The sequence below is a fragment of the Fusarium proliferatum genome (genome assembly GCF_900067095.1).
Source record: "Fusarium proliferatum ET1 genome assembly, contig: FPRO_scaffold003, whole genome shotgun sequence".
Classification (NCBI taxonomy): domain Eukaryota; kingdom Fungi; phylum Ascomycota; class Sordariomycetes; order Hypocreales; family Nectriaceae; genus Fusarium; species Fusarium proliferatum.
The window spans coordinates 615217-629250 of record NW_022194792.1 but is presented as its reverse complement, the minus strand read 5'-3'; the positions used below and the strand labels follow the sequence as shown (position 1 = coordinate 629250).

Genomic DNA, 14034 nt, shown 5'->3' with positions numbered 1-14034 from the left:
GAGAAAAATACAAAACCCACCAAAAAAAGACTACAAAAAAAGGTATTGGAAGTGGAGGGAATATCTTTTAGACCATAAAATAACAAAATACAAAAAAAAGTTAAAAATAAAAAGTAAATGTGTCTTGCTTGAAGGATTAAAGTGCTGCTCGTAGATCATTCTGAATGTTGCTCCTGCTATTATCTGACCTTATTCTACTCCCTTAGCTTCCTAAGAGTAAGGAGTGGTCTCACACCGCTATAGAATCCGATGGATCACGAAGGGTGAATCGTATTGATCTATAATAAGTGAATGATACTGTAACGGGTGTCAGAAGCCCTTCGCCGGGCTATGTGAAACAACACGAGTGTTCAAATGTTCGACTGAACACCTTCATTCCTCAAAAGTTCGGCCAGTTCCCCCTGTTGATTCTATCTCGATTGACTCGTCACAGCAGTTCACAGACTGGAGCCTCATATGAATATGTTCCCAATCCCACCCCACCACCCCTCATTTACGAAAGCACACGCAAGTAACTGAAATTACCAACATTTCTATACGGACCAAAAGAAGTGCTAGCTATCTTGAAGCACATAGAAACACAAAAACACAACTCACACTACCCGAACGACTGCTTTCTCTTGATAAACACCAATAAATCGACGGACGAGAAATAATAGCACAATGGAATCTAGGATCTCCGCCAATTCCGTGGACTTCTGCTTTACGGACCATGACTTCATCTCGTGTGTCATCGGCTTCCCTGGTAGATATCGCTACTAGCAATACTTTGCCAACGAGTGAATGCGTCATCTTCCTGATTCACAGAGAGTCACAGCACAGAACCAAGGTTGTTAAGAATTCGCCCAAAACTGATGAGTTCTGTGAGTACCTCCCAACAAACCTTGACCAGCCTCTATCCGAGGCACCTCAATCCTTTCGACCGTCCTCTCACGCGCCTTTTACGTCAAGAATTTAGGTTTCTATCCAAAGTGGGAGCTCCAGATCATCCAACCACTAATGTAGGCTGGTGCGTTAGCAGCTCGAACACCTGGACTATTCCAAAAGTCGATACGCAGATACAAAGATGAGACGGGAAAAGACTCCGTCAAACGAGCGACAATATCAATGCCCCGGGAAATTCATAATGCAATTCGATCATGACTCTGGCGGAAAAAAAGCAACCACCTTTGCATAATGGTAAAGAAATATTGGCTTGTGCCACCACGGCGACCATTCGCGCTGCGCCCTGTATTATGTTCAAGCGGAAGCTGACCAGTGTCATTCTCCTCTCATAAGACACGATCTCGAAAGAGAAGCCATCGTGTGGCAGCGACTCAACGCCTGAGGCTATGTAACACACCTCAACTAGGAAACCTTTGGTTCAACGGGAGACAAGGTGCAACAGCTTAACCCCCCTACACAACTGGAGCAGACGAAAGTTCTGAAGCATAGAACCCTCCTAGAAGAGTAAGGTACGAGAATAGAGTCCATATAGCCTATTTCATGGAGAATCTTCATGTACGGAAATTGACCCTCTATCAAACGTCATATTCATTGAATGCTGAGGTCAGAGGATCGACAATCACGATCAGAATAAACAGGTCGAGTAGCATGCTCAATATGTCCCCAAATATCATATCTGAAACCCATCTAAGTAATTGGATTGAGGTAGGGTCCAATTCCTAGTTGTTTTGATTTCCTCCGAGGCGAACGTCTATTCCATCACCTCACATCAGCAGACAAGCAATTAAACATAAATAGAACGCGGAGTCCGGGATTTACATCCTGCGTTAGACTTCAATTGAACCATAAATCTTATGAATCCTGATTGGCACAGACCAAGTGCCCCCGTGCGTTTTGGCGCTGATCAGCACCAGGAGGTCCAAACAACATGGATCAATCCCGGTATATGCTAGGGCTAAGCACCAACAACACAACCAACAGTGTTTCAAGACAACCAACAACTGCACGTCGTTGAACGAGCGTTGAGCCGTTGCGTAAAGAAAAGGCAGTGCGCCTCCTATTTGATGGCCTGTCAACCCATCTCCCTCCAGAGTTCTTCCTCTTTCTATCACGCAGTGGAACTTGTCTTCCGCCCCAGATCATCCATAATGGTTCGCTTTATCAGGGCAGCCTTTTTGTTTATTTCAATCCTCGGTCTTACTCAAGGCTTCATGAATGACCCACCCAACAGGCCACCACGCGCAGGCAAACGTACCCATCGGGGCTGCTATCGCAGCCTGTCAGACACGGCCGACCCAGTCGTCAAGGCCAAAGGCGACAAGACCAAGAACACATGGACGGCCTGCGGCCAATACTGCCTCGCCAAAAGAAAGCCCATGGCTCTGGTCCAAGGGGAAGACTGCTACTGTTCAGAAACCATACCGAATCGGCGCAGAAGTGTCGGGGGCTTCGGCCATTATTGTATGGACCCTTGCCCAGGCAAACCAACTGACCTTGTCGCATGTGGTAGCGAAAGATTTGGAAGTTACAGTGCTATCAACACTGGTCTCAAAAGCGAGCTTAAACCTGATCAGGACGCGCTGCCTCATGACCCAATACCTGGTTGCTTGGGGTGTATTTTCAAGTTGCCCAGTGATGTCTTATTTCCACGCGAGGCTAGTGGTGTTAAGAGCTACCGTGACGCTTGCAGATATCTCGAGTCGAAGACGTTCATGATGTACGACAAGCAGTGCGTTTGCACGAACGATACTTTGTCGGTACATACTCTTGATCGCGTATCAGAGGAAATGTGTTCTTTCCGCTGGGCTAGGAAGCCTTGCGGGGGATATTCGTATTCTCCTCGCTCGGAGCTTTCCAACGTGTACGACGCCAGTGAGCCTGAGAAGTCTGCGCCTGATGTAACCAAGTCGCAAAGTGCCGCAACACCTACCGTCACCTAGACTGCCAAAACCGCAGCGCAGACTTCCTGGCGCTCAGTTGGAGAGATCATAGAAGATAAGCGGCGGCAGTTCAGCTCCGTTTTTTAATTTTTAAGGGTGGAGTTTAGTAGAGGCTTGTCTTCGACAATGTACAGTCGGATGATAGTATCGCGATGACCTTCCCAGTTAGGTCCAGTAGTAAGATACGCTGCTGCTCCGGACATTATAGAAATCAAGTACCCGTGTTGAGGAATTATGATCTCCCCAGCAGATACCCCAGCTATACTTCTGATGTGGGCACGGCTCCAGAGCCATGTGATCGGTCACATAGAATACAGGGATCTTGTCACGCCACGGTAACCAATGCCAAGCCAAGAATTTGCGACTCTAGCGTACAAAATTCCCATGCATAAGTGGCTTGCAATAAAATTCGCTGCTTCTGCCTGCGCTGCACGTCGTGACCCATGCCATTTTGCAAAGCAACTTTCTATGAGCTTGGCAGAACAGGGGCCATCTTCATGGCCCAATCGCAGGAGAACAGGTAATAAAGCGCGTCTCTTCGCTAGTATACGTACCCGTCGACGTGTGCGGCGTAGCGGGGCGAACCAATTAAACAGGCTTATGTACTGTAGTTGGGCCTCAATATGCACGGGAATTTTGATGGCGGCGTTGCAAGCTGATATGGATTTCAGCCTCACGGTCAGCCCTTCACTCCGTCTTCTGCAGAATCCTGACGACTACCAACTATTAAAAGCCCTCTCCAAGGATCTTGCATAGTCTTCCTACCTTATGGTCAACTCGGCTACTATCTACAATTCCAAAACTCCACAAACATTTCCTTGTTCCCTAAAACTAACCAATTGAATAGTCCCACTCCATTTTCTACTTGACTTCAGCCATGGCTAATGCACTTTGTCAACGATGCACATCCCTCAACCTCTCAATTGCCAAATTCCGTATCGATGACAAAAACGGAGACGAGGACAACAGGTCGCCAGAACTAACCAGGTCCCGTTCCTATTTCGGAACGGTGACTCAGATCAGAGACTCGGCAGAAAATTGCGAGCTCTGTGAGCTCATTGCTGACACTGTCCGTGATGCAAACGTCCCGCACATAGATGATGTGGCTTGCCATCTGCTCTGGGAAATGGATGGCCGAACCTCGGCCAAACCGCTATTTGGCCAGAAAGGTAATAAGTCACGCAGACTCCGAGTTTGCTGGAGCGACACTAGGCTCAAATCTCACGAGGCCTATGTTATGCTGGCAGCGCCTCCAAAGTACGACAAATCCGACGTCGACTATCCTGGCCTCTTGAACGACGAAACTCAGTTTCTCGGGAGGCGCATCGGATCCAGTCACAACAAGAAGAACCTTGTTCGTGAGTTTCTACGTCTCTGTGAGACTTGCCACGACGAACGTTGTACAGCGCAGCTAGGCATCGAGGACCCATTCAGAGATACCTTGAACGAACCCTACTTCGGTGTTATCGATATGGAGAATGAAAGCCTAGTTCCCCTTCCCTACATGGATGACGGGAATCAGCTTCGATTTAAACCATATGCCACAGTCAGTTATGTCTGGGGTAATGGACACAGCCGCCAGCATGCCACCAGGGTCAGCAACATCCAGAGCCGACGCAAGTCTGGTGGTCTTTCTGCTGTCATCAGAGACTTACCAAAGGCTCTTCGACAAAGCATCGCCTTGACTCATCAATTGGGAATTAGATACATCTGGATCGATGCCTTATGCATCGTGCAGAACAGTAGGCACTCTTGGAATCTCAACGCCAGGGCAATGCATTTGATCTATGGCAACTCCGTTCTTACGATATGCGCAGCAGATGGAATTGATGCCAATACTGGTCTTTTGGCTCTCGACGACAATCACCAAACACGACAGATGGTTGTGAACTATGGCCCAGGGGTTTGTCTCATGCTACACCGACCGGCTGAAACGAGTATTGAGACCACTCAATGGAACAGACGCGCATGGACATTCCAAGAACGGCTTCTGTCGAAGAGGTGTCTCATTTTCACAGAGGGTCGAATCTTCTTCCAATGTCGATCCACCGGTATGTCTGAAGATGTGTTTTCAGATCGTCTAGGGAGAGGCTGGTCGCTGGATCTGGTTCGGGCTCCCCTACAGATGCTATCGCAGCTCAAAATCAGAGCCATGTGGTTCTACGCACACTGTGTTGCCCTATATACTATTCGAGATCTATATGAGCCCTTCGATATTCTGGCAGCATTCAGCGGCATGTGTAAGCTCATGGAGAATACCATTCGAGCGCCATTTGCTTTTGGCCTTCCCACGTCACATTTCGATCTCGCCCTTCTCTGGCAGCCGATTGGGAGATCAGTAATTTTAGAAGAGGCAAAGGTCTCCAATGATCCGAAATACAAAGACATGAGATTTCCCAGTTGGTCATGGTGTGGCTGGAATAGCCAAGGCGCGATGTATAATTCGGACATGGTTGGTGGGTGTTTAGCCGATGTGCGCACTTGGATCTTGAACCATACTTGGATTGACTGGCATATACGCGATGGATACGGCACCCTCCGTCGAGTTTGGGACACCCGTCATTCCAAAGCAGATGAAAGTGAAGACGTCCGATGGAGAGGTTACGATACAGTAACACGAGGTCAAAAGAAAAATGACAAGAGAGGTAACGAGGAAACAGAAACTTCCAGCTCCAGCTCCAGCTCCAGCTCCAGCTCCAGCTCTTCATCCGACTCCAGCTCTGTATCCGACGTCGCGATGAGACGTGTGACTTCAACCAGCGCATTTCGAAAATCATCACTTGCTGTGAAAAGCAATTCAAAAGCTGTTCAAAGATTGCAAAGACGGCTAAGTGCCAGCTTTTCTTCGCAGACGGATAAGTTTGGCCGGACATACCTCGGATCTTCAACTCTGCCTAACGTCTCAACAACCTCATCGCCAGAGTTCACTTTAACGCTACCTGAGGACCCATATAATGTTCTTACAACAGAAACAACCAAAACATCCATACCTTCCAGCTCAATTGAAGAGTTCCCAGACCAACCATTCTTACAATTCTTCACTTGGAGAGCAAAATTCCACGTCTTACGCCCCGAAACCCAGAGTTACTTGGACCTCCCGCAGCGTTCAAATGGCCTAGAAGCCAATCAGACCGAACCCGTACAGCATCTCTGCCGCTGCGAGATCAGTGATCAGCGTGGGGATAAGTGCGGGTCAGTGGTCGTCGACAGCGAGTGGCTCGGAAATAAGGAAAACGAACAACAGACCTTGTTTGAGTTCATCGCCATTTCTGATGCAAAGGATTTCACCAATGAGGAATTTCCCGACTGGACATACTATATTCCAAAGGAAAGGATTGAGTCAGAATGGGACCTCTACTTTGTTCTATTAGTTGAGTTTTATCCAGAAGAAGGAATATATCGCCGAGTTGCGCTGGGAAAGGTTTTTAAGGCTGCGTTTACGCACTTAGTAGAAAAAGAGTGGAAGGAGATTATTTTAGGTTAATACCTTTAGATTTATATTAATTTGCTAATATTAAATATAGATTTATTATTTTTCTTTATATTAAAAGTTAATTCTGCTTTTATATATTATAGAGAGATATTAACTATTTAACTATTAAATCACAAACTTTAAGTAATTAAATCTATATTGTAAATTAATACTTTATAAACTGTATTTACTTAAACTATATAATTATTAGTTTAATATATAAATTACTTTAATTTAAATAAATTAAGTTAAATTGTTTATAAGCTATTACTTTAAAGAATTAAAAAATAAAGTAAAAAAAAAGCTTTTTTAAGTAAATTAAACAGTCCTTTTTACTGCTTTATAGACTTAAATTTAGTTATATACTTAAACATTGAGACTTTATTTTAATTATATATTGACTTATAAGTTAAAAATAATAACAATAATATAAAATGGCAAAAGAATGGTTTCGCCCGGGATCGAACCGGGGACCTTCTCGGTGTGAGCGAGATGCCATAACCAACTAGACCACGCAACCATCGTATGATTAGTCATTAAGCGGAGACATCAGCTACTGCGTGAGATGATTATGCCAGATTCTTCCAAACTACCATTGCAGTACCAATCAACAGGCTACGGAAATAACAAGCACTCTGCATTTCAGGAGCGTTGAAAATGAAACGTGAATAAGGCCAAGGTTTACTTGTCATGAACCCATTCCTCGTTTGCGCGAGTAGCCAATCATAGGTTAGGCCACAACCGGAGATCTCCAGGGTAAGACAACAGGATGAAGAGAGCGATGGACTTTATGATCACCTTGAGATGGATACAGTTGCATTTCCTATTGACTCTAAGTGTCTATTGTGTATACATCTCATAGTTTTCATTCTATTATATGATAAATAAACTGATTTGCTTCTCGGTACAAACTAACTACATGGGATTCATTCACACGGCAGATACTTTAAACTGAGGACCTGCTTATGATGTGTTACAACACCACATACTCCAAACCAATGTGCTACTCGTGCTCACTCTCTGGCTTCCCGTGTCGCGTCGTAGTTGGACCAGAAATGTGACTTCTGGCTTCACTCTGGGCATGTCAAATCCATCGAGAATCATGAAAACAAGTACATTATCTGTCTTATATACATCCATCCAAAAACAATAGCCTATACAATCTTTGTGGGGGAGTTTACAACTCCTCGCCAGCATCAGGTTTAGACCTAATAAAGTCAGGCTTGGTGATAACATCATTATCCGCATCCTTGATTCTATCCCAGAACTTGGCGGCGTTCTTGGGATCATCCGCAAACAAGGTATCAATGACCTGCTTCTTGGGTGTCTCACCCATCCACTTGAACAGCGAAATATCTCTAAACTCATCAGACCTAAAGATCTCCAGCATCTCAATGGGCTCATCTCCAATGTTCTCAACAAAGTGTCCCATATTCTTGGGAACGATACCAACATCACCAGGAACGTAGTCAAAGGTTCGTGCGTTACCCTCAGAAGCAAAGATTGTCACGCGGGCGCGTCCCTTGATGAAGAATGACCATTCATCGGCAGAGGGATGCCAGTGCATCTCGCGAATGGCACCAGGCTCAATGATAGCGTGGGCTGCAGCCACGGTCTTGGAGATGGGGAAGTTCTTGGAGTCGGTGATGCGGACCTGGCCTCCGCTTGTCTTGAGAGGCTCTTGGTCGAGCATGCGATGGGTGAAGTTGTACTTGGACTTCTTGGCCTTCTTACCCTTGGGAGCTTCATCCTTGATGGGGCCGGGGTTACGGCCTTTAAAGATGTACTTCTCACTTTCGGGAAGACGAGCAAAGACCTCAGGATCCAAGTCAAAGTTCTTGGCAATCACAGACTTTGGTGTATGAGCTGCCCTTATTAGCTACGTGTATCTCCAGAACCGCATGAAAACGTACCGAGCCAATCTGTGAGCACAAAGGTCGATTCCTCAGAAAAGTGCCCATTATCAAAGATGAGGAGGAATTCCGTGCCATTGGGGCTCAGACCCTGCAGGGAGTGAGGCACTCCGCTGGGGAAGTACTGTAGGCTGTTAGATAACGATCAGCGAAGAACCCGCTTACTTACCCATAAATCGCCCTTCTTCAAGTCATCGATGAAGTTTCCGCCTTCGTAATCAAGAGCCGTAACTCGGACTTCTCCGTCCAGCACGTAGGCCCACTCGGCCTCCTGATGCCAGTGGAGTTCGCGATAAACACCTTCACCAAGACGCATATTCACGCCCGCAAGCTCAACACTCGTTGGCAGCTCACGAATGGTGGTCTGACGGGTCCAGCCGCCCTCCTATTCTCAAATTAGCCAAAAGTTCTGCACATCACATTATCTGCACGAACCTCGATGCGAATATGCGAGTCTGCAAAACTCCAGCGCATGTTGGCCAGATTTCCATGATCCGTGCTAGGTGGTCTAACGAGATCAGGATTCTGACGCGAGCGCGCCTCATTCCACGGTCCCAAAACAGAAGCTCCGAGACCGTTGCGCCAGGGCAGAGGATCAAGCTCGTCGCCGACAGAGTCGACGGGCTTATCAATTGGGTCTCTGTGACCCGGCGTGAACGGCACTTTCTTGCCGCCCGTCACACCGCGATAGTTGGGTGGTAGTCCCAGACCTTTGAGGAGCCTCTGGCGAGGACTGTCCTCTACGGGGACGCCCGCGCAGATGTCCAAAAGGGCTGCGAGATAGGCAAGGTGAGGGAGATGCATATTTGCGGGGCTGTCACAGACAGGTTACAATTGACTTGTTGGAAGAACAAAAGGAGTGCTAATTTGGGCAAGACGAGTATTTGGTTGACATTGATGAACGATGGATGGGGGGCACCAATTGCTCAATCGTCACTCACGTTAAGTAGCTTCTCAAAGTTGAGGGTAAACAATGCCAAGATACAGCGCCAAACGAAGTTCATGACGCCGAGAAAGCGATCGCCGGCGAATCACCGAGTTACTTCTAGTTAGGTATGCAATCCCGTCTGGGGTAACAGTGCATGATGGTGATGACTGCCGTTTGCCAACGCGGGGATCGGTTATCCGGCACATAGTCCCCTCCAAGTCAAACAAGTAACCACCCCTGCCTACGTGGTATTACAGTAGCAGCTCTCGATATGTGTGGACGCGGCGTAACACAGCGCAAATACAAACGAGCTCTCAGGGCGTTGCGAGCGCTTGCAAGCTTCGGCGTAGCCTGTTAGGGCATGATCACCTCGAGCCGTATACTCAACGTGGTAAAAAGGAGGGGAAGGGAAGATGGTGTGTAAAGATGACGCCGTGATAGCGTGCATCAAAAGAAGAACCCGGGATGTGGGGTACGTTGTAAGCCGGAGATAAAACTAGGCCCGGGATTTGGCGAGATTTCCCCGCTTATGCCAAGAATAGGTAGGTAGGTGCACGATCGGGAGCGAGTAAGCCAAGCCTATCTCTTAAGGGCGGAGCTAAGCTTGGCTTTGTTTGAAACCTTGTCTTTAGCTCGGTGAACACGCGGAGTCTGGGGGAGACCCAGGTCAGGCCAGGCCCTGTTTCGTCGATCTTTTTTGCTTGGCTGGTGCTTCGACTTTAATCGTAATTTACACCTTGGCAATTTTCGTTTATTTATGCCCCTCTTCTAACCGACGTTACAAAGAAACGCATATCTCGAACCACTTTCACATCATCATCGCAACACACTCACACAGCAGCAATCTCACTACCAATGTCTCAACCATACGGCGCAATCACCAACGGTGAGAGCAGAGCTGAAAACGGCATCTCCGCACAGAGCGATGAGACGCAGGCTCTGCTCGCTCCAAAACTAGGATCTAGATCTTGGTTGCGCAAGAGATTAGGTTCTGATGTCCGCCGAGATTGGGCTGATGTTATGCTCCTGGCGTGCTACATCATAACAGGCATTCTCGACAGTGCTTCCATATCAACATGGGGTGCCTTCGTATCTATGCAGACCGGTAAACCCTTCCCATCGCTTTAATCTGGTCTGATCTGATCTGACATGTGTAGGAAATACTGTTTATCTTGGTCTTGGACCTACGGCTGGGACTAATCGTTGGAAAAAGTCTGGATCATCAATTCTGGCTTTCTGTATCGGTTCGTTCTTTTTTAGTCGTCTGCACAGGGTGTTTACACCTACGCCTAGACGAAAATGGGTGTTTTGCTTGTCCTTTGGCATCCAGACGGCTTTCATCGTTGCAGCTGCTTGTATCGTTACCTGGGGACCGAAAGGTGCAGGCCCAGATGATACACCCTGGTACGTCATTGTACCAATAGCTCTCGTGGCGTTTCAAAGCTGCGGACAAGCTGTTGCGAGTCGTGCACTCAAGTTCAACGCTTTGACTAGTGTTGTTCTGACGAGCATCTACTGCGACTTGTTCTCCGACGCGGAACTGTTTGAGAGCATTTTTGTCAATGCGGAGAGAAACAGGCGTGTTGCAGCACCGGTGCTGCTCCTCATCGGCGCTATAATTGGAGGACTCATTGCGAAGAGCGAGCTGGGGACTTCTGGTGCGCTGTGGGTAGCCGCTGCGCTCAAGATCACTGTCATGTTTGGTTGGGCTGCGTGGCCTGCAGAAGAGGGGTCTTGAACGGGTTATCGGTCCTACTTGTCTGATTCGACAATTCGCTGTTTGACGGGGTCCTATCTTTAGATTCTAGACCTTTTAGTATTACACCAGAGCCCTTTAGGAAGCTCTGAAATTACAAAGCTGATGCACGGTATACGCCACATTATGACTCGTGATATGTACGCCTTTTTATTGGCATCCTAGTCATGCAGGCTTTCATCCCATGTGCAAGTCCAGCCCCTGGGTTCCGTTTCAAGCGAAGTTGTATCGATGTAACTTCCACCACTGATCTTCCCCCTCGGACTTTATTAGACGTCGATCTTGGTACCCCCATCATCATGTGGTCAGCGGACATGTTTGTCCCCCCTTGCACGCAACCCTCCCAACCCCGGCTTAGCGACTCCGGCAGAAGCCCAAGGTCAGCTTACTGGCTGCTAACACCGCCGTGTAAGCAACCTATGTGATACCTCGAGTCGAACTCAATTGAATTGATTTGTTCTCGGATTGAATGGATATCTGTCGGTGTTCGGTATCGAGGCACATCCTTCTGTCGATGATTCCTGCATGGGGATATACGCCCGTAAGACAGAGTGTCGCATTTATATACGTGCCCAATCCGCGATGCAGTGGTGATGAGGGGAGGGTGTACGGCGAATGGTCACCGGTAGAGGGGCTTGATGTGATGCCCTCTGAAGGTTCACGTCTGTGAGTGTAACTTACACATGACGACTAGTTGATCCTGAGGATAGAGCTGCCTCGATTGGGTAGCTTCAGATAGATAGACTTATTTTTAGTGTATGGCTATATTAATCCGCAAAACGTCAGCTCTGGACTCGAATTTCCAGACTCAAAATCACATCTTCACTGAATATTCTGCCATCTTGATCACACCAGTATGAAACTGCTCGACAAAGCCAAGTCAGACATTCGCAACGATGTCACTTGGAATCGGACAGCTCGACTAGGAGTCAAGGGAGCTAAAGCTTTGCCATCAGGAACTGTCCAGTACCTTAGTGACAAGGTGCCCATTGTCGGCTGGCTGCCGAAGTATAATCCACGATGGATCGTTAATGATCTCATTGCTGGACTTACTCTTGGTCTCATGTTGATTCCTCAGGGTCTGTCTTATGCGAAGATTGCAGACATTCCAGTTGAGTATGGGTTGATGTCAAGTTGGCTTCCAGCTGTCATCTACGCTTTTATGGGATCTACTAAGGGTAAGCTGTCTACAATCTCTTTAACACTGAATCTGTGTCTCACGAAGCTTAGATGTCTCAACCGGTCCAACTTCACTTATCGGTCTCCTCACCTCCGAGAACGTGCACGCTCTCCAAGATCGATGGACTCCATCTGAGATCGCCTCAGCAACAGCCTTCATGATGGGAGTCTATGGCCTCATCCTTGGGTTCCTCAAACTCGGGTTCCTTCTCGAATTTATATCTTTGCCTGTTCTTAGCGGTTTCATCACTGCGATTGCTATCACTATCATCCTTAACCAGATGGACTCACTGCTTGGTGAAGACAATGTTCGTGATGGTGCAGCAAAGCAGATCCACGATATCTTCAATGAGCTTCCCAATGCCAATGGCTGGGCATGCCTCATCGGCTTCACTGGAATCTTGTTCCTCACTATTCTTGAGAAGTCTGGAAAGAGATGGAGCAAAGACAACAAAGTCATCTGGCTCCTCTCCACGACAAGAGCATTCTTGACTTTGGTGCTCTTCACTGGTGTCAGTTACGCTGTCAACAAGAACCGGGACCCAGATAACTTCCTTTTCGAAGTCGTCAAGGTTCAGTCCAAGGGTCAACAAGCCCCAACTATGCCCAAGGCTGACCTCATCCCTGAAGTAGCTGCGCGCAGTATTGCTGTCTTCATTGGTTCTGCTGTTGAGCACTTGGCTATTGCACGAGCATTCGCCGTCAAGAACCATTACACCTCTGACCAGAGTCAAGAGCTTTGCTACCTCGGTGTCACCAACTTCTTCAACAGTTTCTTCCACGCTATGGGTGTTGGTGGCGCCATGTCTCGAACAGCTGTCAACTCATCGTGTAACGTCAAGTCACCTCTCTCTGGTGTCGTGACCATGGCTGTTGTCCTTGTCTGTGTTTACGAGCTTGTCGGAACTCTCTACTGGATCCCCAAAGCCACACTAGCAGCCATCATTATCACTGCTGTCTGGGGCCTCATCTCACCTCCGTCAACCTTTTATCGCTACTGGAAGACCTCTTTGGCAGACTTTGTCGCTTCCATGCTTGCACTCTGGGTTACCCTGTTCCACTCCAGTGAAGTCGGCATTGGATGCGCCGTTGGCTTCAACATCGTTTACATCCTGCTCCGCCAGGTCTTTACCAAGCTTTCGTCGACGGGAGCTGACGTTGAGTCCAGCCCCAGGTCGAACTGGCCTGGAAGCAACCACCTCTCATCAACCCATATCCCAGAAGATACCAGGATCTTCACCTTCAACGAGTCCCTTATCTTCCCCAATGCTTTCGCCAACACCTCCAAGGTACTTGATGAGATCCAAACCTTCCATGCAGCCTTCTACAACGGTAGCCATGGACCTGAGACAGAGCGTAACTGGTCTGTTGTCGGGGAGAAGAGAGTGGCCCGTCTTCGCAAACAAGCCAATATTAGTGATCCGTTATCACTTCCGGGCATCGGTCTCGTCGTCTTGGACTTCTCCCGCGTCAACATGTTGGACACAACCGCCGTTACATACCTCAAGAACCTGGTCAAAAATATCAAGAGCTACGGTGGAGAAGAGACTGAGGTCAGGTTCGCTAATATGAACGGTGTTTGCCGTGAGCGCGTTAGTCGTGCGAAGTGGCGCATCATTGAAGTTGGCTCTGATGATGAGTTTGATGGTGATACTGATGCTATCTACCTATACTGGGATGCCCAGGCTGCAGTGTCAGCACCGAGGAGAAGAGGTTCTGTCTTGAGTGATGGTAAGGGCCATACTATGCATGAAGAGAAGGTTGAGGCTTGATTTTATGAATATGTATTACGTAACGATTGGGAAGTTTCATGAATCGGCGTTGGAAATTTCTTTTATCATTCTTATTAGTACAATACCATTCTTTCGTGATGCCTCGTTCAATGACCCACCAGACACGTG

At 47.7% G+C, this 14034-nt stretch overlaps 5 protein-coding genes and 1 non-coding gene across 6 annotated transcripts; 4 read left to right on the top strand and 2 right to left on the bottom strand.

Annotated features, from left to right (window-relative positions):
* Positions 1 to 2093: 2093 nt before the first annotated feature.
* On the top strand, positions 2094 to 2885 carry FPRO_06964 (uncharacterized protein; the record flags this gene model as incomplete). Its single annotated transcript, XM_031228065.1, has 1 exon — positions 2094 to 2885. The coding sequence occupies one exon, from the start codon at positions 2094 to 2096 to the stop codon at positions 2883 to 2885; it is 792 nt and encodes a 263-aa protein (XP_031078438.1).
* An 877-nt stretch (positions 2886 to 3762) lies between these two features.
* FPRO_06965 (uncharacterized protein) lies at positions 3763 to 6369 on the top strand (the record flags this gene model as incomplete). Its single annotated transcript, XM_031228064.1, has 1 exon — positions 3763 to 6369. One exon carries the CDS (start codon positions 3763 to 3765, stop codon positions 6367 to 6369), a length of 2607 nt encoding a protein of 868 aa, XP_031078437.1.
* Positions 6370 to 6803: 434 nt separating this feature from the next.
* tRNA lies at positions 6804 to 6877 on the bottom strand. The gene has a single exon. It is a non-coding gene; the product is annotated as a tRNA-Val (tRNA).
* Positions 6878 to 7534: 657 nt separating this feature from the next.
* FPRO_06966 (putative oxalate decarboxylase) lies at positions 7535 to 9074 on the bottom strand (the record flags this gene model as incomplete). The annotated part of the gene is made up of 4 exons (XM_031228063.1): positions 7535 to 8223; positions 8271 to 8394; positions 8440 to 8655; positions 8706 to 9074. The coding sequence occupies 4 exons, from the start codon at positions 9072 to 9074 to the stop codon at positions 7535 to 7537; spliced, it is 1398 nt and encodes a 465-aa protein (XP_031078436.1).
* A 979-nt stretch (positions 9075 to 10053) lies between these two features.
* On the top strand, positions 10054 to 10936 carry FPRO_06967 (uncharacterized protein; the record flags this gene model as incomplete). Its single annotated transcript, XM_031228061.1, has 2 exons — positions 10054 to 10303; positions 10356 to 10936. The coding sequence occupies 2 exons, from the start codon at positions 10054 to 10056 to the stop codon at positions 10934 to 10936; spliced, it is 831 nt and encodes a 276-aa protein (XP_031078435.1).
* An 874-nt stretch (positions 10937 to 11810) lies between these two features.
* FPRO_06968 (putative sulfate permease SutB) lies at positions 11811 to 13905 on the top strand (the record flags this gene model as incomplete). The annotated part of the gene is made up of 2 exons (XM_031228060.1): positions 11811 to 12132; positions 12185 to 13905. 2 exons carry the CDS (start codon positions 11811 to 11813, stop codon positions 13903 to 13905), a joined length of 2043 nt encoding a protein of 680 aa, XP_031078434.1.
* Between the last annotated feature and the right edge of the window lie 129 nt (positions 13906 to 14034).